Genomic DNA, 22,507 nt, shown 5'->3' with positions numbered 1-22,507 from the left:
TCTGGTTTCAATAGTCACTTTATAGATGTGACATACATGCAAGTAAAACACTTAAATGCATTAAGTAAAACTTAAAAATTGCAGTCTAGAGTCAGGGAGTTTCCTAAGGTCTACTCTTTTTTTTTGTTGGTTTTTTTTTTTTGTTTCAGAGGGAGCTTCTTTAATACACATCTAATTCAAGGACACACAAACATTAATACATACATGCACATATATATACACAAACATTAATATATATATATATATATATATATATATATATATGACTGCTTGGGACCTTGACAAAGCCAAAGCACAGATATGAAAAGATAAATATTCAGAGTGATTGACCTGACATGAACATTATATATAAAATACAAATATTAACAAAAACATCCACTTGGAACTCCATTAATATGTGCGATTATTATGTGACATTCAAAATAAATGTTAATACATACATATAACTTCCGTGTATTATACATAATTTGTCTGTATAATGCAGATGCTCATTCCACATATCCCTAAGGTCTACTCTTAGCTGTGAACTATTGCTGGAAATGACTGCTACAGGAGAGATATTTTTGAGAAGTGGTCACTAAGAGGTTCCCTTTGTCCCAGAGGACAACCTCATAGCCATTTATATACTGGTAGGATCAGTTGGATTCAGTAGGTTATATTTTTTAAAGTGGTATATTATGGAGGTGGTCAGGAGGAGATGGAAGGATGGAGTTGGGGACAATTATGCTTAAGATATTTTATACATCTATAAATGTTTCAATAAAAATAGAATTATATTAATTTTCATTCACTCTGCTCTTACTGTATACCAAGAACTTGGTGTTCCTTAGATTTAGTCTTTGTTTATTGTTTGAGAATTTAATATATGTATAAAATGTGCTTTGGTCAAATCTGTCTCTAAACCCCACTCCAACTCCTCCTTGACCCAGTACTCATCTACTACTTCTGGCTGTAAAAGTCTTTCTGTCCCCTCTCCCTTGAAAATCCTTGAGCCTGGTGGAGAGGGAAATGATACCAAGCTCAAACTCCCCAGTGTCTTTTTCTCTGCATATTGACCAATTCTGAGTCTCTATGGTAATTGTCATCTACTGCATAAAGAAGCTCCTCTGATGAGGGCTAAAAGCTGCAGCAATCTTTGAACATAAAAACAAGTACTTAGGTGACAGTTTAATAATATGCCTATTTAGCTGAATAATGACAATGTGCTATATTCCTTGGAGTCTATGAACTATACAGCCACGAATTATTGGCCCAATTAACCTCACTAGGAACGAGTTCTGGCTTGTGGTGTGAGGCTAAAAAATTAAGCAGAAAGTTATTCCTGTAACATTTGTTTCACTTTTGCACCAAGCCAGTTCTCCTTTTAGCTCACACAGTTAACAAATGGGCAAATCTCAAAGTAGTCAAAGTTACTATTATTGTGATGATATACCATAATCAAATGCAACTTGGGGAGGGAAGGGTTTATTAAGTTTATTCTTCATCATCATTGCTCATCACTGAGAAAGTCAGTAAGGCAACTCAGGCAAGGCAGGAACCTGTAAACAGGATCTGATGAAGAGCCCATTGAGGATTACTGTTTACTGGTTTGCTCCTCTTGGTTTTCTCATTTACGGGGCCACTTTCTCAATTGAAGCTCCCTCCTCTCTGATGATTCTAGATAGTGTCAAGTGACATAAAACCTGACAACACAGCAAAACTATTGCTGCCTTTTCTCCCCCAGAGGCACTAAAAATGCTAATTATAGGGGTGAAGTTTTCAGGTAAAAACCAGCTTGATTTCTCCATTTTCTATGGCTCAAGCATGTGATGTCTTCAGCAATAAGGTCTTACCACCAAGTTCTGGTGGATGAACAAGATCAATAACAATAGCCTGTAATGATTGAACTGGAAGAGAGGTATCCCATACCTAGCTCTGGGATTTTACTTAATAGACTCTCCTGTTTAGGAGAGACATTGTCCACATTATAGGGTAATACTGCTTGAATATAGATATATATTCACCCTCTACTCTGTACAACAATCTTAAATTATAAGAGGTTCTCTATAAGCTCATGTTACACAGAACTTTTGGTCTGTCTAAAAAAACCAAATGCTTACAAAATGTCAATAATCACAACCTTTACTTCCTCTCTTACAGCATTATTATGAAAAGACTATAAGTGGAATTTTTCCCTAACCTTTAATGATGCTTGTTAATAGTCCACATCTTGGAAAAATTTAATAACTTCTATTCTCATCAGTGGTCTTTCAACTACACTTCAAAGAAAAATAATTGCTCCATTTGGCAAATGTTATTTTATAAGATGCTAACATAACAGCCAGCTGATTTTTCCTCACACAGTCACTTCTCGGTTCATTTTTGTTTTGTCCTCTCCAAAACCTTTAAACCTTTCTTGCCATATCCATTTTAGCTTGGAGTTAATATTTCTCCTATTTTCTATACTCACATTTTCATAAGTTTTGATTCAGTTTCCACATATTAAAATATCATCTATATGTTGCCTCTGATATTTCTATTTCCACATAAAACTTTTTCATCCACCTCAAAAAAATATGTAGTCAAATGATTGAAATGTAAAATAAAGAGAAGATAAAATGAAAAAATAACAAAAAACTATGTAGTCAATCATCTATAAATCATCACCTCATGTCTATCTAATACAGATCACAAAATTAATACAGCCAAAGAACAGTTGAAGACAAATTGGTAAAATTTAAATGATGAACATTGAACTTATTGTCTGCTAAAAGGTTGTTGAGTTGAGAGGCTATAAATATATTATGGTTAAGGAGAGTTACCCATTTGCATTGATGATTTACTTCAATTTTAGTTTACTACACAACAGTGTTGTAACTCATGTTTACTTCACTCTGGAAGACAGTATAAGATACATGATTATAAAAAGTGATCAAGTTCTACAAGTCATATAGATTTGCTACCATACTGATGATGGATTCTCTGAATTGAATGTTATATACTCAAAGGTTTAGTAATTTATGACTGAGTACATAGGATCATTGTCTTTCTTGGTCTAGGTTACCTCACTCAAAATGATGCTTTCTAGTTCCATCCATTTGCCTGAAAAATTCAAGATGTTATTTTTTTGGCTGTGTAGTACTCCTCCATTGTGTAAATGTACCATATTTTCTTTATCCATTCTTTGGTCGAGGGGCATTTAGGTTGTTTCCAATTATCATATGTACTCACTTATAAGTAGTTTTTAAACATAAATCAAAGAAAACCAGCCCACAATTTACAATCCCAGAGAACCTAAACAACAATGAGGACCCTAAGAGAGTCATACATAGATCTAATCTACATGGGAAGTAGAAAAAGACAAGATCTCCTGAGTAAATTGGAAGCATGGTGATCTTGAGAGAGGGTTGAAGGGGAGGGGATAGGCAGGGAGGGGAGCAAATAAAAATGTAGAGTTCAATAAAAATCAATTTAAAAAGTTCAGTAATAAGAAAGTTCCTGCAGAGTTACATTGTTATAAGATTCTCAGTCAGTCAAAGGGACTAAAAATAATTTATTCATAAATCTGCTTCTTTCCAAATTCAACCAAGAGAATGTTGATAGCAAAAGTTATTTCACAGGTATATGATTCATAGACACTATTAAGAGAACAGTATTTTCAGACTAGCCCTTCCTTCTCAGGACTTGTGTTGGCATTTTTCGTTTGCCTGGGAATCAGGCTGGAAGTTTCCTGAGATGCAAAGTCTCCTAAAAAGCCTCCGTAGAGCTCCTTTAACGTCCTGGTTCCTGAGGCTGTAGATCAGTGGATTTAACATAGGAGTGACAACTGTGTAGAAGATGGCGACCTGGCGATCCTGGTCTAAGTGATAGCTAGAGGACGGCTTGAGGTACATGCGAATCACAGAACCATACAAGAGCAACACAACCAAGATGTGAGAACCACAGGTGGACAGAGCTTTGCTCAGGGCAGCAACTGAATGCATGCGGGCTATAGCAACACCTATGCAGACGTAGGACCCCAAAATGAAGAAGAAGGGACTGACCACCACAGCTACACCCTCAGTGAAGATTAAAATTTCATTGACCACCGGTCGAGTGCAGGAGAGCTTCAGCAGAGGAGTGATGTCACAGAAGAAGTGAGTGACCTGGTTGCCACAGAAGGTTAAACGAGTGACCAACAAACTGTACAAGAGACTGTTAAGGCTGACCACAACCCATGAGGTCAATGTTATTCGTAGACAGAGGTTATGACTGACAATGGCAGAGTATCTTAAAGGGTCACAGATGGCAACATAGCGGTCATAAGCCATGGCAGCCAGTAAGTGGCCTTCCATGCTGCCCACTGCCATAAAGAAGAACAGCTGTATCATACAGCGATTATAGGAAATGCTTCTATCCACAGACAGTGTGTGCACCAGCATCTGAGGAACCGTGATGGTTGTTAGAGATATGTCAATCAAGGAAAGTTGGCTGAGAAGGAAATACATGGGGGTCTGAAGCTTGGGGTCTGAGCAAGCAACAAGTACTAGTAGGGTATTGCCCGTAACTGCCATCAGGTACATGATTAGGACAATTCCAAAAATAACTGGCTGCATCTCTGACCTGCTGGATAAGCCCAACAACATAAATTCAGTCACTTCTGTTCTGTTCTTAGTGGCCATGAAGCAAGCTCTACATCACCTGCAAAGTGGGAATATCAGAGATGGAAGAGGAGGAGAAAGATGCCAAGGTCCAACAGATCTCCAAGTTTCTTCACCTTAAGTGGGTCACTCACTTGAATGAAGATAAAGTCCTATTCTTAAGCATCAAGAAAGATGGTTTGTTCTTTTGTAATGGTCTTCTTTTAAGTCAACTAAACTTGCTCAGGATGAGGATAGAAATACAATCCTCTATTTTGTCAGTGGTTAAGTTTTGATGAAATATTATCTTGCAGTTGATGGTACCTTCACATCTCTTCATGGCAGATTTTCTTTGTAAATACATTAAAAGTACACAGCAAAGACCTAACTTTTTATGCCAGTATATAAATAAAAATATTTTGATGAAATATTGTATTTCTATATGAATGTGAGAAAATTAATTTTAGGGCCACAGAGATACAATGCTGACGACACAATCATCAGGGTCTGAGTTTAATTCCCAGAAATGACATATGAAAGCCAGGCATGATGGCACTGGCTTGAAATCCCAGCACTAAGCATGCAGAAATGAGATCGTGGTGCTCATTGTCCATCCAGTGTCATGTCAATGAGACACACTGTCATAAAACAAGGATCAATAGCTCCTGAAGAGTGGTAACAGAGACTGACCTCTGGCCTCCACTTTCCATATGCTGTGAATACACACACAAATATACTCACATAAACACCCATCTACAGGCATGCAAATACACACAAAAATAATAGTAGGATATAATTATACTAACAAATATAATAAAAGGGCAGTCATTGTTCTAAGTTTGCTGTCTCCATGTTTAGTTTTAGCTTTTTGGTGGTTCTGTGTCTCTAAACCATATGCTGATATACATGTGCTTGCATGTTATCATGTCTTTGGCCTTTTTCTGCAAGAGATGAAAGTCCATTCTCTTCATAGGGCCTCACACTTCTTTTGTCCTCCAAGTTTTCATGGTTGTTTTAATTCTTTGGTTCCTGGTTTACATCAACTTTTCTGTATGTATTCAATAAATTAATAAATAATGCAACTTGAAGCTGCCAGCATTCTCAACCTTTGCTTGTCAAGAATGTTTTCATGTAAATGTGTGTATACTTGGTGGCTGAAAATATTTTGTTTCTCAGCTTAAATGAGAAGCTTTCTGCCTGTGTGACTCCCTTTCTTTTTCTGGGTTTATTTCTGGTGGGTTTTTTTAGATATTTTATTTCTTCCATCCCTAAATTTTATAAAAATGCTGTATCATTAATTCTGTGATGAATAAGAAAAATTATTGTTTTGTTTTTTGTTTAATTTGGGGTTTTGTTTGTTTGTTTTGAGACAGGGTCTTCCCATGCAGCTAGCTGTCCTAGAACTCACAGTTGACAGGAGGCTGGCCTGAAGCACAGAGATCTGCCTGCTTTTCCCTCTTGCATGCTGGGATTAAAGGTGTGTGTCACTATTCCCAGCATGATTTTTTTTAATATGAAGAAGGTGGTTCATTTCTGAGAAAAAATTCATATTTCCTTGAACACAGGAGTAAAGAGACAGCTAAGCGGGGAGTCATTGCTTCACAAGCACACAGGCCCAACTTCTTTCTCAGAACTCATGTGAAATCTAGGTGCCATGGTACACATTTATCTCCCCAGCAGTTTCCCAAAAATATTGCTAATTGAACATTAAGCTTTTTTATTAAGCCTTGTTTCCTTAAGTTTCCCACCTCAATTTCTTTTTTCATCCATAACTAGATTGTAATCACAGTAATTCATGATTCATATTTATTTATTCTTGTAATCATGTTATTGTCCCAAGATAGCTTTATTGTACTATTTCAATATAATGCTGTTCTCCTCATGTGTGGGTGCAGTTCTCTGAAAATCAATAGTTTCATATTATCTCTTATACCATGAAGGAAGTATTTCCTTTGGTGAGTTCTTTCTTTTCAGTGGTGTGTGTGTGTGTGTGTGTGTGTGTGTGTGTGTGTGTGTGTGTGTGTGTGTGACAGAGAGAGAAGATAGCTGGTATCAATCAATTATTCCTGCTATTGTATTTGCAAATATGAATCCATACTATTCTCTCCAAAGAGTATGAAAGCTTCCTGTCTGAAAATGTAGAAAGCTTGTTTTCATGCAACTTATCCAAAATGAAAGTGGGGGCTTTCTTCTGAGACAAGACACAAGACAAGTAAATTAATAGTTATAGCTTTCCTAGAGCATATATTTCAATTTTTCACTGGACTCAAAGGATGGCCAGGCATGATCTGAATTTCTAGATAGAGAGAAGGATCTATCCAGGATGACTATTCAGTCCTCATGTTGGAAAACATGCACTTTGGTCCTATACTCTATGGAAACCACTTCCCTTTTATCTTCCTCACCCTTCTCTTGAATTGGCTGCCTCTGGCATACCATCCCTTCCAATAAGAAGTATGTTCTCCTCTGCTACAGTCCTTCCTGATATTCTAAGGTATGATTTCCTTGTTACTTTCTTTGTCTCTCAGAACTCCACAGAAATGTCAAGCTTCCTAATGATTACAGCTTGCCCTTTGTTCCTGAGTTGCTGAGATCTCTGGAGAGACAGAGAAACTAAAACAAAAGTTAGACACAACATCAAAGTCATCTCAGCTACAGATGACTACTTAAAGTCTCACCAAAAGGAGGTCACTGACAAAAGGATTAAGTTATCCTTTTGTGTCATTGATCCTTAATATTTTAAATATTTATTGTCCTATAAAGTCTCAGATATCAAATGGAATCTTGCACCATATTTTACCAAGAGGACTTTACTTCATTTGGCTGCAGCTTTCTTCACCACTTATCATATTTTCCTCAAGCACATCCCCATTCACTTGCTGGACTTTGGTTTTCCTACATCTTCTCATTCGCATATTGCCAGACCATCTTAAAGGATCATAGCTATAAAACAAGAAAGAGCTGTAAAGACAGACAAAACTTACATTATCCAGTGTTTATATTTTGCCTTTATTTCTTCCCATATCCACATATATCAGTGGAAGAAACTTAAACTATCATATGTTCTTAGTATGTTATTTTCTTCAAAGTCCGTCAAACTCAGATGTCAACATACAGATAGAAATGAACATGAAGAAGAAGAGGCAGGCAAGAAGAAAAGAAGATGGAGTAAGTCCCTGTTGGGGAAGAGTAAAAGACAATAGTATAGAAATAGTGAAGAAGTCTGTTATTATTCCTTATAAAGATAACAATAAAATGGTGCAGCCTGTTTTCTTTCAAGTAAAGAAAAATCATGTTTTTCAAACAATCATATTCAAAGAGAGTAGCAAACAAAAGTTACATTCTTGTTGGTGAATTTCAAGAATCCATCTATGTCTCTTTTCTGTTCTCCAGTCTCTATTAAACTCACATCAGACTCTGAACTCTGTAGACCCTGTTCAAGCAACTTGTAGCTATCAAGGATACTGAGCAAAGAATGGAGAAAAGATGTTGTTTAGGAGAGATAAGAAGATACCCACACAGACAGTGCTGTAACTCTTCAAATCTGTAAAGTAAACTGAAATACACCTGAGGTGAAAGAATGCCTGGAAACCAGCATATGACCATACATCGTCTCTGAGTTCCTGGCTGCTGTTTCAGGGACATCTTGAGACATGGAGAACACTTATTATTCTTCACTTTTCTGTTCTGTGAAAACACCAGCAGACATGTTCTCACTCTTTATTATTTGATCAATGTTTAAATGTTAGAAGTAGACTTTCCTAAGGGACTTATGGAGCCACTCACCCTCTCAAACTGAAGACTAATTCTATGGTACAAAAATAAGATTCTGGTTTTTTTTTAACCATGTCAAAAACATATCTTCCAAAATCCTCACAAAATAAATTAGATGCTCTGTCACATACTTCGCAATCCTAGATCCTCAGCACATTTCTCCATAACTTCATTCATTCTTAATTGCCAACATTTTGATCCATTTATGCCTTTTTTCACTCAAAAATAAATTTTTAGTATAATTAGAAATTATTCCACCTTATTCCTTCCATTGGCTGTACTATTTTATCTCACATTTCGACTCTCTTTGATCTTCTAAGTTCCAATGTCACTACTTTTCTAATTTCCGTCCCCTTTCAATTTACTTCGGGACAGGACATAATGTTAATCTCATATTGTTTTAGGGGCTACACCAAGTTAATGGTGTAAACAGACTTACCTTCCCTCTTGTTCTTTAAAACCCTCTCTTATCATTTTTCATGAAAGCCTCTCTGAAGGGTAGCTCATCACAATAAAACCAGGCTTACATCCATGCACTCACTCTGGGACTCTCTGAACCCCTGGAGACTCCAGTTGTGTTCAGAAGAAACACTAATTAGAATGAATTAACTCCTTGCACCTTCCTGTATCTGATAGGGCTGTAACTCACAAACCTGCATGCTCTCCTTCTTTATGCTTAGATGCTACCACACCTCTGAGAAAAACCCATAAAACTACAAACAATTGAGCCTGCAGGGAAATTCTTCCCTTTGGGGGACACTATCACAGTCTTGTAAGCTTTCAAAAGTTGGGCAAGAAGGAACCCATGGGGAAGCTGATTCCAAGTCATCTTGCAAAGCATATTCTTCCCGTAATTAGAGTTTTCTCATGAATCCAAATAATATAACTCAACGTAATTGGGTGTTAGGCATGAAGATTAGTGAGAGAGCAACAGGACAACTGTAACAATGACCACATCTCCATGGGATATCATTTCCTGTTCTTTCCAAATTCCATACCTTGCTGGGTTAAATCTAGCCATTTGATTATTTGTTTTAGACATATTTAGACATGTGTGTGTATGTGTCCATATATATATGTATGTATGAATGTATGCAGGCATGTGTGTGCGTGTGTGTAACGAAGAAAAAGAGGACATGAATTTGAGAGGGAGCATGATGCATGTGAGAGAACATAAGAGGATTTGGGAAGAGGAGGGAAAGGAGGAATGATGGTTATTACTTTAAGTGACTTATTTTAAAAGATCCAAGGAATGGCACCTTCTAGGTTTTGTTTGTTTGTTTGTTTGGTTTGGTTTTTTTTTTTTGCAGGTAGTATTTGAGTTTCTCCTGTCACTTTCCTTATTTTGAGAGAGACTGCTTCCCTCAATGGATGCAAGTTAATGGATGAAACTAGAAAAAATATACTAAGCAAGGTAGTACAGGCTCAGAAAGATAAAAAAGTATCATGTTCTTTTTCAAATGTGTGGATCCTACCTTCAAATCTCTCCACTTTTGTGCTTAACCTGGACTATCTACATGTTAAGAAAACTAGAAAAGGTTCAGGTACAATGAAGATTGTTGTAAGGGAGGGGAGCTAGATTAATGCAAGTAATATGAAAAGAGAAGTGGAATCTGTGGAATGGACAGCTTAAGCAGGGATAAAGGAGTACGATATAAGAGGGCAAGATGGTTGACCAAAACTTCAAAAGAATGAAAACACCATATGATAACATGTTACTTTGTAAGCCACTTAAAAGCTAAGTTAAAAGAAAAGAGAGATGGGAGATATTCACCATGTCTGGATGATGTGAGAACAGGCTCAGAAAAAACATTAAGTATCAAATGGCTAGATTTTCTTCTACAGCAGCTAATGAAATCCAAAGGCCTTGATTGTAAAGTAGATATGTGTGTGTGCATGCCTGTGTGTGTTTGTGTGCATGTGTGGTGTGTTTGTTTTCTTTCCCACTGCAGTAGCTATAGCTTCTAGTTTTCCATCCTGTGACTGGATACAGGATAGCTTGGTCACATGTTACAGACTCTGTAATACTTCTTCATTTCACAAAATATATTACCCTACTCTCTGCATATTTATTTAGTCTCATATAGATCTTAATTTATAAATTCAACCTGATTACAGTATTTTGATTTCCAGAGAATTTTGAACATTTCTATATAGAATTTTACCTTGAGGCAAAGATGATGATATAAACATAGCCATTTAACTCTATTGAGACTATCAGAAAAAGATTAGACAGAGGTGTGTGTGTGTGTGTGTGTGTGTGTGTGTGTGTGTGTGTGTGTGCATGTGTGTGTAACTTCTCTCCCAAACTAAAGGCTAATCAGTTTCAAAAACCCATATTTCATAGTAAGGCCTTGATAAAACTATCCTTTATATACTACATTTGAGGTGTGTCCTGGGTTTTAGAGTCAGCAATCACCCATGCCTTAGAAGGCAGCTCTATACTTCTGTGTTTACTCATCCTTCCCTTTTGTATTACACAGGATTTTCTAAAGAAGCAATGGGATATATATATATATATATATATATATATATATATATATATATATATATATATATATTCAAAAGAGGGATTTATTGAGTTAGTTTATACAATAAAAGCAGGGTAATCCAATAGAGGTTATCTGCATGCGGGAGATACAGAGAACCAGGCTCTCTGTGCAGGAGACTTGACCCCTCCACAGTTCAAACTCCAGCAGTGAAATCCTTGAAACCCCCTGACAGTCACTAGTACTGAGTCCACATTGAAAGACCAAAGAAGGTGAACTCTGATGATTTCGGTGGATGGCAACAACAACGAACACAGTCACTGAGTAAAGAAAGGGCTTGCCAACACTGTGCTACCTTAATCTCACTTTCTTTCTTTGTCTGGACAGTCTCCATATTTTAGGATGCATTCTTTCTTCAGGACAGATTTGTCCTCACCCCCATGCAGTCACTGCCCCACTGACAATTTCTGGAGGTGCCTTCACACACATTAAAACAGTCCTAGGCATCTCTCACTCCAGACAAACTGGAAACTCAGATCAACCACCTCACGTTCCTGTTTGTTTCTCAAAAGTTAAAAAAAAAGACTTATTCTGTATAATCAGAAACAGTTCTTATAATCAGTAAAGTCAGAAAGAAAAATCAATAGATGAGAACTACTAGTGACGACCTTTGGATCATTTTGTAGGATATAAAAGTGACTCTAGATTTAGGAAGAAAATGGGTTATATGACTTCATATAGAAGTCAGATAAGTCATTTTTCACAGTGTACAGTACAGTGGTGTCTCCTTTCTTAGTGGTATATTTTAACAAATATAGACATCTAAGTTATTTATTTTTATCTTTCATTGTATATTAGACAAGGGGCAAATAAATAATATTAGAGTTTTGAATTACAAGATGAGGTTCTGGTATAGATATGAATAATTTGCATTGGTATGGATTTTAAGATCGATTTTATTAGATGTATATGTATTCTGATATTGATTAAGGTATTGTGATTGTGTAGTTCATTTAAAAATGTAACATATATAGGTTGTTAGTGGATAATCATTTATAATAGTCAAATTTGTAGTCATGTTAGTTAGATTTTCTAGATGTGCATAGATATATTTCAGTTAGATAGGCATTCTTCATATCTTTCAAAGACTACAGAATATGGCATTTAATGTTTTAATAACTTAGGGCTTTTCATGACAATGAGACACTCTGCTCCTGGCAGCACCAATCTACTTCAAGAAGACGATGGGCATCGAAGAGGCTCCTTAAGGAGTTTGATAGCCATTTGGGCAAGAAACTGCTCTTGCCTGGACTGTTGCATAAACTGGACACAGAGAACCCGCAGAGAGAGGACTACTGAACTTGCCTAAAGGTGAGATGGTCTTTTGGGGTTCCTGATTCATGAAAGAGTCTGTGAGACATTCTACAGGACACAGCAGAAAGTGACTTTGAAATTTCCTGATTCATGAAAATGTCTGCCAGAAACTATGGGCCTATATGCCGAAGATAGATGCCCCAACAGTACAGAGGAACTTCTTGGTGACTGTCCAGGCAGCAAGATGTCTCTGTCATTTCTAGAGTTTGGAAGTTACTAATTTTTTGTTGGCTTAGGTAATATTATATCCTTCTGGAGTCTTTGATGAAGTTGAAGAATAGATAGTTATAGTTTTCCTTAGTTATTATAAAAGATAAAATAGATATAAATATTGTAACTGTATTTCTTGCTTTATAACTGTTTTGCTATATGTAATCGTACTATGTTAAAATGAAAGCCTTCTTTTTTGTTTAAACAGAAAAAGGAGAAATGATGTAGGTGGGTCATTTGTCTATCTGTTGCTTTCATTGGTTAATTAATAAAGAAACTGCTTGGCCCTGATAGGACAGAAAATTAGGTAGATCTGTTGCTTTCATTGGTTAATTAATAAAGAAACTGCTTGGCCTTTGATAGGACAGAAAATTAGGTAGGCTGAGTAGACAGAACATAATGCTGGGAGAAAGAAGCAGAGTAAAAAATCACCATAGCTCTCCTCTCCAAGATGGATGCAGGTTAAGATCTTTCGTGGTAAGCCACACCTCGTGGGGCTACACACATTATTAAAAATGGGTTAAAGCAAGATGTGAGACTTAGCCAGGAACTAACGGACCAGGCAGTGTTTAAAAGAATACAGTTTCCATGTAATTATTTCAGGTATAAAGCTAGCCAGGTGGGAGCCAAGTGGTGGGATGCAGCCTGCCACTCTCCTCACTACAGAGGTTCTGATGATCCATAACATACCTTAGTAACTATAAAAAAATGATAATATGTTGTGTACTTTAAAACAGCTGAATTAATAGATTTTAAATATTCTATCCAGAAGGAAATGGCAAATGTCAATAGTTATATTATTAGCCTAATTTTGTAATTCAGCAATCACATACACTTGAAGTATCATATTTATGGGTCTGGTGAAATCACCACCAACCACCAAGCAGTCAAGAGACCCTCCTGTTGGCTGGACTGCCACCATTCACTGTATCCTCTTCCCCAAGGCTTACTCTACCAACAACTCCACCAACCTCAACATTTTTCCCATGGTCAACTCTGCCCCAAATCTCTAGCACACCCCAAAGGCCAAGGTAGAGCCCACAACAATCAGAACAACAACAGACTCCATAGGCCCAAGCTAAAGGACAAGATACAACCTAAATGATAAAGATATAAGAAGTGTACAAAACACCAAAGAGACTGGACCAAAAATTGTCCCCTCAGCACATATAATAATCAAACCTACTGAAAATAAAGAGTAAGAAAGAATATTAACCTATAGCCATACTGATGAATATTTTGCATATCACCATAGAACCTTCATCTGGCGATGGATGGAGATAGAGACAAAATTGGAGTACTGGACTGAGCTCCCAAAGTCCCAATGAGGAACAGAAGGAGGGAGAAGATGAGCGAGGAAGTCAGGACCAAGAGGGGAGCAACCACCCATGGAGACAGTGGGGCTGATTTATTGGGAGCTCACCAAGGCCAGCTGGATTGTGACGGAAAAGCAGGGGATAAACCCGGACTCTCTGAATATGGTGGACAATGAGGGTTGCTGAGAAGCCAAGGACAATGGCACTGGGTTTTGATCCTACTTCTTGTTCTGGTTTTGTGGGGGCCTAGCCAGTTTGGATGTTCACCTTCCTAGACCAGGATGGAGGGGGGAGGACTTTGGACTTTCCACAGGGCAGGGAACCCTGACTGCTCTTCAGACTCGAGAGGGAGGGGAAGAGGAGTGGGGGGAGGGGGGAGGAGGGCTGGGAGGAGGCAGAAATTTTTTTTCTCAATAAAAAAAAATCTTTAAAAAAAAGAATATTAAAAGCTTCAAAGGAAAAAGGCCAAGTAAAATATAAGTTAGACCTATTAGAATTACACCAAACTTCTCAACCAGAGACTCTAAAATCCAGAAGATGCTGGACAGGTGTTTTGCAGACACTAAGAGATCATGGATTCCAGCCCAGACTATATTATCCAGCAAAACTTTCCATCATCAGAGGTGGAGAAAGCAAGATATTTTTCATGGAAAAACCAATTTAAACAATACCTTTCTTAAAATGCAGCTCTACAGAAGGTACTAGAAGGAAAATTCCAATGCAAGGAAGATAACAGCACCCATGAAAACAAAGGCAATAGATAACCTTCCACCATCAAAACCCAAAAAGGGACACACACATACACACACACTACCAACAACAACAATAAGTAACAGGAATTAACAACCACTGGTCATTAATACCTCCTAATATCAGTGAATTCAAATCACCAATAGAAAGACACATACTAACAGAATGGATATGAAAACAGGATCTGTTTCTGCTGCATACAAGAAACACACCTCAACATCAAAGACAGACATCACCTCAGAGTAAAAAAAATGGAAAAAAGACTTTTGGATCAAAAGGATATAAAAAGCAATCTGGTGTAGCTAGCTCTCTTAATATCTAACAAAATAGACTTCCAACCAAAAATAATCAAAAAAGATGGAGAAGGACATTTCATAGTCATCAAAGGAAAAATCCATCAAGATGAAGTCTCAATTCTGAATATCTATGCCCAAAATACAAGGCCATCCACATTTGTAAAAGAAACATTACTGAAACTTAAGTCACACATCAGCCCCACATATTAATAATGGGAAACTTCAAGACCCCACTATAACAAATGGGCAGGTTCTCCGGACAAAAACTGAACAAAAAATAAGAGAATAAGCAAATGTAATGGCTCAAATGTACCTAACAAACAACTACAGAACATTTCACCCAAGCACAAAAGAATATGCCTTCTTCTTAGCACGTCATGGAACTTTCTCTAAAATTGACCATATACCCAACCACAAACCAAATCTAAACAGATTTTTTTAATTTGGAATAACACACTGTATATTTTCAGATCAAAATGAGTTAAAGTTGGAGTTCCACAACAACACAACCTACAGAAATACTACAAACTTATGGAAACAACTCTCAACTGAATTTTCACTGAATCAAGGAAGAAATAAAGACAGAAATTAAAGATACCCTACTGCCGCTTGAGTCTGCGCGCCGGTGTCTGCCGCTTGTGTCTGCCCAGAATAATTTTCATCATGAACATTGATTCAAAAGTCCTTAATAAAGTACTGGCAAACCAATTCTAAGAACAAATGGGCAAAAATATCATCAATATCAAAAATATCATCTGTAGGCAGAGGTTGATTGTTCATTCCTGGCCACCCAGACCTGAAATAATCACACAGAAACTATATTAATTACAACTCAGTGTTCTTATTAACTAACTCTTACATCTTGGATTAACCCATTTCTAATAATTTGTATTTTACCTCTCAGCTTGTGGTTTACTGATAAGGTTCTGGGTCATCTGTATCCTTCAGAAGCTGCATGGCATCTCTCTTTCTCTACCTTCTTTCTCCCAGCATTCATTTTGATTTTTCTGTCTAGCTCTATTCTTTCCTGCCACAGTTCAAAGCAGCTTCTTTATTAACAACTGATAATAAAACATATTCACAACATACAGAGAAGAATCCCACCATGCTCAAGTGGCCTTCATCCCAGAGATGCAAGAACAGTTCAACATACAAAAATCTATCCATGTTATCCACCACATAAACAACCTGAAAGAAAAAAAGATACAAGATCATCTCATTAGATGCTGAAAAATCCTTTGACAAAATTCAACACCTCTTCATGATAAAAAGTATTGGAGAGAGATCAGGGATGCAGAAAGCATACCTAAATATAATAAAAACAATATACAGCAAGCTGACAGCCAATATCATATTAAATGGAGAGAAATTCAAATCAATTCTACTAAAATCAGGTAGAAGACAAGGCTGTCCACTCTCTCTACATCTACTCAATATAGTACTCGAAGTTCTAGGAAGAGTGTTAAGACAACAAAAGGAAATGACGGGAATACAAATTAAAAAGGAAGAAGTAAAAATGTTGCTAGTTGCAGATGATATGATGACATACATAAGTGACCCCAAAAATTCTACCATGGAACTCTATCTAGCAATGTATCTACCATGTATCTAGCAATGGGACTAGATACAAGATTAACTGGGAAAAAGTCAGCAGCTCTCTTATATAAAAAGGATAAATGGATTGAAAAAGAAATCAGGGAAACATGATGGGAAAACTGTGTCAACCAATCATATCTAGTTAAGGCGTGGCTACGTGGGGCCCAGGAAAAAAAAACTGGGAGGAACCAGATGAGCACTCTATCTGAGCAGCACCCACGGGCAAATAGGAAATTGGACCTCCCACTCTTGTAGCATGAGTTTCCCCTTATAACCATTAAAATATAATTGTTTTTCTTGAGCTGGCCTGGTTATTTAATGGACCAACCTAATTTGCAACACCTAGTACCTGATTCGTGGAGCCACTAGAGCCTCTGGCAGCTCTGGATTGCACATCAGAAGAAGAACATAAACACTTTGAATATCAAAACTCAATCGAATGAAGTGCTTTTAGACATGGATCAGACTAGTAACAAACTTTTCGAAAAAGAGATTGCACATCTAAAGGAGGATACTAGGACTTTGCTTAACAGGACTCAGTCATTTGAGATATTTTTAGAAAAGGTACAGTCTGATAGTAATTCATTTAAGGAGAGATTCAGCACTAAAAGAATATAGCAATAAAATTACTCTTAATATCATTCTCCTATACTCATAGACCATGATTTGCTCATCATCAGAGAAGCTTCCTCCTACGGCAGATAGTAATAAACACAGAGACCTACAGTCCAATAACAATGACAGAGAGTGATGTGATGTTTCCATCAAATCCCTCAATCAGGGTTCAGAAAATTCTGGCAACAAGAGGCAAAAAAAAAAAAAAAAGCGTGAAATCCAGGAGTGATGGTGGACACCAAAAAACAATGCCCTCTAAATTAACATGATCAAAGCTCATATTAACTCCCAGAGCCTAGGTCAGCATACACAAGGTCTGCCCAGGTCTACACCAGGATGGGGTCATAGAGATGAAAGCAGAAGTGGATACAGCCTCCATCCCAAATCCAGATCCTATCTATATCTGATAACTACTTCCAAAAAAAATTAGTTTGCTTCAGAGGGTCTCACTGGGAAAACAAGCTCCTCTTAAGAGTAGAGTGCATGCTCAGCAGTAGATGGCCACCAGAAAATAAAATGAACGGCATCTTTATAGGGTCCCTGTCTCATAATGCTGTGTCGGGGCTTCTTTTTCTCCTTTTAATTTTATCTTCTTTCATTTTTATTTCCTTTTTAACTCTATGGGCCCTTTGCATATATACTATGGATTCCAGTTTTGAGTTTGTATGGGATTCCTCACTGTACAAACTATTGGGTCTGTGTCTTTAATTTGTTTTTGTGCCTTTTCTTGGACTATTTTCCTTTGCTTTGTCCTATTCTAGTTTGTTTGTGTTTTAGATTATTATATTTTATAATTATCCCTTGGATGCCTTTGGTTTTGTTGTGAGACAGAAAGGGAGTGGATATTGATGAATGGGGAGGTAGGAAGGAACTGGGAGGAGTAGAAGAACTTAAAACCATAACCAGGTGTAAACAAAGACTGCACATTGATTTCCCTGCCACCTAGACTCAAATAATCACACAGAAACTATATTAACTACAACAGTTTTGGCCAACAGCTCAGGTGCTTTCTTAGCTAGCTCTTATACCTTAAATTAACCCATTTCTATTAATCTATGTATACCACAAGGCCATGACCTAACGCTGAGGTCCAGCATCTTTCTTCTGCAGCTACATGTTGTCTCCCTGAATCTGTCTTCTTTATCCCTGCATTTAGTTTAGTTTTACCACCTAGATCTATTCTGCCCTGTCATAGGCCAAAGCAGCTTCTTTATTAATAAATGGTAATAAAACATGTTCACAGCATACAAATGTAAATCCCACATCAATCCAGATAAACTAATGAAAAGAAATACTTTGAATTTTTAAAAAGAAATCTTTCGTCTGTGTCAAAGTGTAATAAAATTGAACAATAAGAAAACAGTTACATCTCCAAGGATTATTGAGCAACGGGCTCTGCTACGTGTATTGAGTGAATTGTCACTGTTACCAATGTCTTGACAACGTCACATGCAAGGGAATTTTATTCGTATACCTTTATTTCCATACTTTTAATTTTATTGTTGGCTTTGAGTCTGTACTCTCTCTAGTTCTAAGCCACGACTTCACTCATACTGAGTAGTTAAGCTGATTTGAAGTACCAGGCATGGTTTCCTTCTGGTTGAGCAGGTTTTGAGTTCAATTAGAGAACTGTTGGTTGCTGCCATAGTATATGTGCCACCACTGCCCCTTTAGGGTTATTGTGCCATGCTGATTTGGTTCATAGGTGAAATGCCACACTGTTTACTACCCATGTTCTGCTTCAGTTGTATGGAGCATATTTGTCTACCTGCTTTAGAAAAGAATTGTATGGATATAATGTGTCAATGATCACAAACTTAACTCTCTGTCTTTCAGTTTTATCATAACATAACTTTAGTTGGAATTTCTCCAGCATTTGGCTATTATTTATTAAAAATTCCAGTTATCTATATCTTTCCAAACCAAAACATTTTTTCTCATTAATGACCTCTCAACAACATTTGATAAAAAGAATACTTATTCCTTTCTTAAATACTATTTTCTAAGATGCAGGCATAAAAAACTTAGCTGGTATTTTTTCTCACTAATGGTAACTTCTCAGTCATTTTTGCTTTTTCAATTCCAAAACTTTCAAAATTTGCAATGGTCATCTATTAGATCTTGAACAATTCTCCTCTTGTATACACTAATATACTAGAAGATATTTACGATGTTTATATATCATCTACATTTTTCTTCTCTGATATTTATATATCCAAATAGAATTTCTTCATGAGTCTCAAGAATTATACATACAATGTACATGAAACATCACCACTTTTATATCTATTATATATCTAAAAATTAACATGGTGAAATAATTCATTGATCTTGCCTTATAACAAAACCTACACACTCTCAATGCCTCTCAGCCCATCATGGATATGTAAGTCAGAACAAGATTTTATCTAGTGTCATATCCCTACTTCATTATTTTCCCTTAAGCCCAACAACCTAAAACATTAGTCTGTCAAAACAGTTTTACTCTCTATAAAAGCCAAACCTAGACCTTGATATCAGAACTACTATGAAGCCCTTTATCCAATCTCTGTTATCTGAGACAACTGGAAGATAGAAACTGGAACATATCTGGCACCAGAAGCATGCAAATTATTACCCTGTGAGTTGAGAGATGATTGTAATCAGAGATTATAATTATAAATTTTTATAAAGCCTTAATCAATTTTGTGGTTTCTTTGAAATTCACTCTTCTGAATAATATTTTGAAATACACATTGACTTCTGTCTGAAAATCAGTAAATGACCCAATATCACTAAAATAATCAAATATCTGTAATCCAAACATGCCATGCTGCCATTTTACTTATTATCTAATATATCATATATGAAAGATATTTAGGTATTTAAAATATCTTGACAATTCCGATGAGAAAGGGTCCATAATCATTTATTTATGAACTCACTTCTTTCCTAATCCAACCATGAAAGAATTGATAACAAAGATTATTATACAGGGATATGATTTAAACTTTTATTAAGAGTACACATCACCTCTTCAAGATTGCCTGAGTGCCCTTGGTACTCAGGAAACATGTTCTTTCTTTGTCTGACAGCCAGACTGAAAAGTGTAGTTTTCTTAAAAAAAAAAAAAAGCCTCCATGATGTTCTTAAACATCATGATTCCTGAGGCTGTAAATCAGTGAATTTAACATAGGGATGATGAGTGTGTAGATGATAGCAACCTGGCAATCCTTGTCTAAGTCATAGTTGGATGATGGCTTAAGTTGCATTCTAATCAAAGAGCCAAAAGGAGCAGCACAACCATAACAAGTAAGCCACAGGTGGACATAAGATTGCTTGGGGCAGCAACTGAATACATGTATACTATAGCAGCACCTACACAGACATAGGAACCACAAATAAAGAAGGGACTGCCCACAACAGCTACATCCTCAGTGAAAATTAACATTTTATTGACCATAGGTGGTGAACAGGAGAGCTTCAGCAGAGGAGTGATGTCATAGAAGAAGTAAGTGATCTGGTTGACCTGAACGTTATATATTCAAAGGTTCAGTAATTTGAAAGTACCTGCAGAGTTAGACTGTTATAAGATTCTCAGTCGGTCAAAGGGACTAAAAATAATTTATTCATAAATCTGCTTATTTCCAAATTCAACCAAGAGAGTGTTGATAGCAAAAGTTATTTCACAGGTATATGATTCATAGACACTATTAAGAGAACAGTATTTTCAGACTAGCCCTTCCTTCTCAGGACTTGTGTTGGCATTCTTCGTTTGCCTGGGAATCAGGCTGGAAGTTTCCTGAGATGCAAAGTCTCCTAAAAAGCCTCCGTAGAGCTCCTTTAACTTCCTGGTTCCTGAGGCTGTAGATCAGTGGATTTAACATAGGAGTGACAACTGTGTAGAAGATGGCGACCTGGCGATCCTGGTCTAAGTGATAGCTAGAGGATGGCTTGAGGTACATGCGAATCACAGAACCATACAAGAGCAACACAACCAAGATGTGAGAACCACAGGTGGACAGAGCTTTGCTCAGGGCAGCAACTGAATGCATGCGGGCTATAGCAACACCTATGCAGACGTAGGACCCCAAAATGAAGAAGAAGGGACTGACCACCACAGCTACACCCTCAGTGAAGTCGAGTGCAGGAGAGCTTCAGCAGAGGAGTGATGTCACAGAAGAAGTGAGTGACCTGGTTGCCACAGAAGGTTAAACGAGTGACCAACAAACTGTACAAGAGACTGTTAAGGCTGACCACAACCCATGAGGTCAATGTTATTCATAGACAGAGGTTATGACTGACAATGGCAGAGTATCTTAAAGGGTCACAGATGGCAACATAGCGGTCATAAGCCATGGTAGCCAGTAAGTGGCCTTCCATGCTGCCCACTGCCATAAAGAAGAACAGCTGTATCATACAGCGGTTATAGGAAATGCTTCTATCCACAGACAGTGTGTGCACCAGCATCTGAGGAACCATGATGGTTGTTAGAGATATGTCAATCAAGGAAAGTTGGCTGAGAAGGAAATACATGGGGGTCTGAAGCTTGGGGTCTGAGCAAGCAACAAGTACTAGTAGGGTTGCCCATAACTGCCATCAGGTACATGATTAGGACAATTCCAAAAATAACTGGCTGCATCTCTGACCTGCTGGATAAGCACAAAAACATAAATTCAGTCACTTCTGCTCTGTTTTTAGTGGCCATGAAGCATGCTCTACATCACTTGTGAAAAGTAACAATCAGAGCTTAAGAAAGGAAAGATGTCAAGGCTCAAACAAATCCCAGAATCTCTTCATCTTAAGTGGGTTACTCACTGAAACAAGGATCAGTTCACAAACTTCAGCATCAAGAAACTCACTTTTGTTCTTTTGTTAATGGTTTTCAATCAAATCACCTGATATAACATAAGACTTATAAGTGATTTGATATCCCCACTTCTTCAATGGGTACATTTTTATGAAAATAGAATCTCCAGTAGGTAGAATTGCACCATCTTTAAAGTCAGTTTTCATTGGAACTAGAACTAGAACTAGAGGTATGCCTGTGTGATGACTTTCTATCCTTCTGTAAAAATAAAGAAATTTTGGTTAAAAATATATATTTCTATATACACATAACTGTGGAAGAGCATATGATTAAAGGGTCCTTACCCTAAGTTTGCCTACCTCCATGTTTAATTTCAGCTTTTCAGTGGTCTGTATTTCAGGCATCTGATCAATGTGCTGCCAGCTTATATACACATTTGTGTTAAAATGTCAATTAAATATATTGTTTGGCCTACTTCTACAATGGATAAAGACATTGTCTTCATGAGAATCTCAACATTTTTTCCTTTCATCAATTTTCATAATTACTTTAGTTCTTTGACTCATGGTTTTCATCTGCATTTTGTATTTGTATTCATGAAATTTGCAATTATATAATAGCAGAAAACTTTCTTGACCCTTGAATCTCAAGAATATTTTTGTCCTATGTAAACTCACACCTGATGACTAAAACCTGTACT

The 22,507-nt window shown here is 37.0% G+C and overlaps 1 protein-coding gene and 1 pseudogene across 1 annotated transcript; both read right to left on the bottom strand.

Moving 5' to 3' along the window:
- Positions 1–3,656: 3,656 nt before the first annotated feature.
- Positions 3,657–4,640, bottom strand: LOC101982637 (olfactory receptor 1361-like). The gene has a single exon (XM_005346709.1). It carries the CDS (start codon positions 4,638–4,640, stop codon positions 3,657–3,659), a length of 984 nt encoding a protein of 327 aa, XP_005346766.1.
- Positions 4,641–20,746: 16,106 nt separating this feature from the next.
- Positions 20,747–21,705, bottom strand: LOC101982348 (annotated as a pseudogene).
- Positions 21,706–22,507: the final 802 nt, after the last annotated feature.

This window comes from Microtus ochrogaster, chromosome 4 (assembly GCF_000317375.1).
Source record: "Microtus ochrogaster isolate Prairie Vole_2 chromosome 4, MicOch1.0, whole genome shotgun sequence".
In the NCBI taxonomy this organism is placed as follows: Eukaryota; Metazoa; Chordata; class Mammalia; order Rodentia; family Cricetidae; genus Microtus; species Microtus ochrogaster.
The sequence above is the reverse complement of the archived record's forward strand: the minus strand, read 5'-3'. Positions and strand labels throughout refer to the sequence as shown.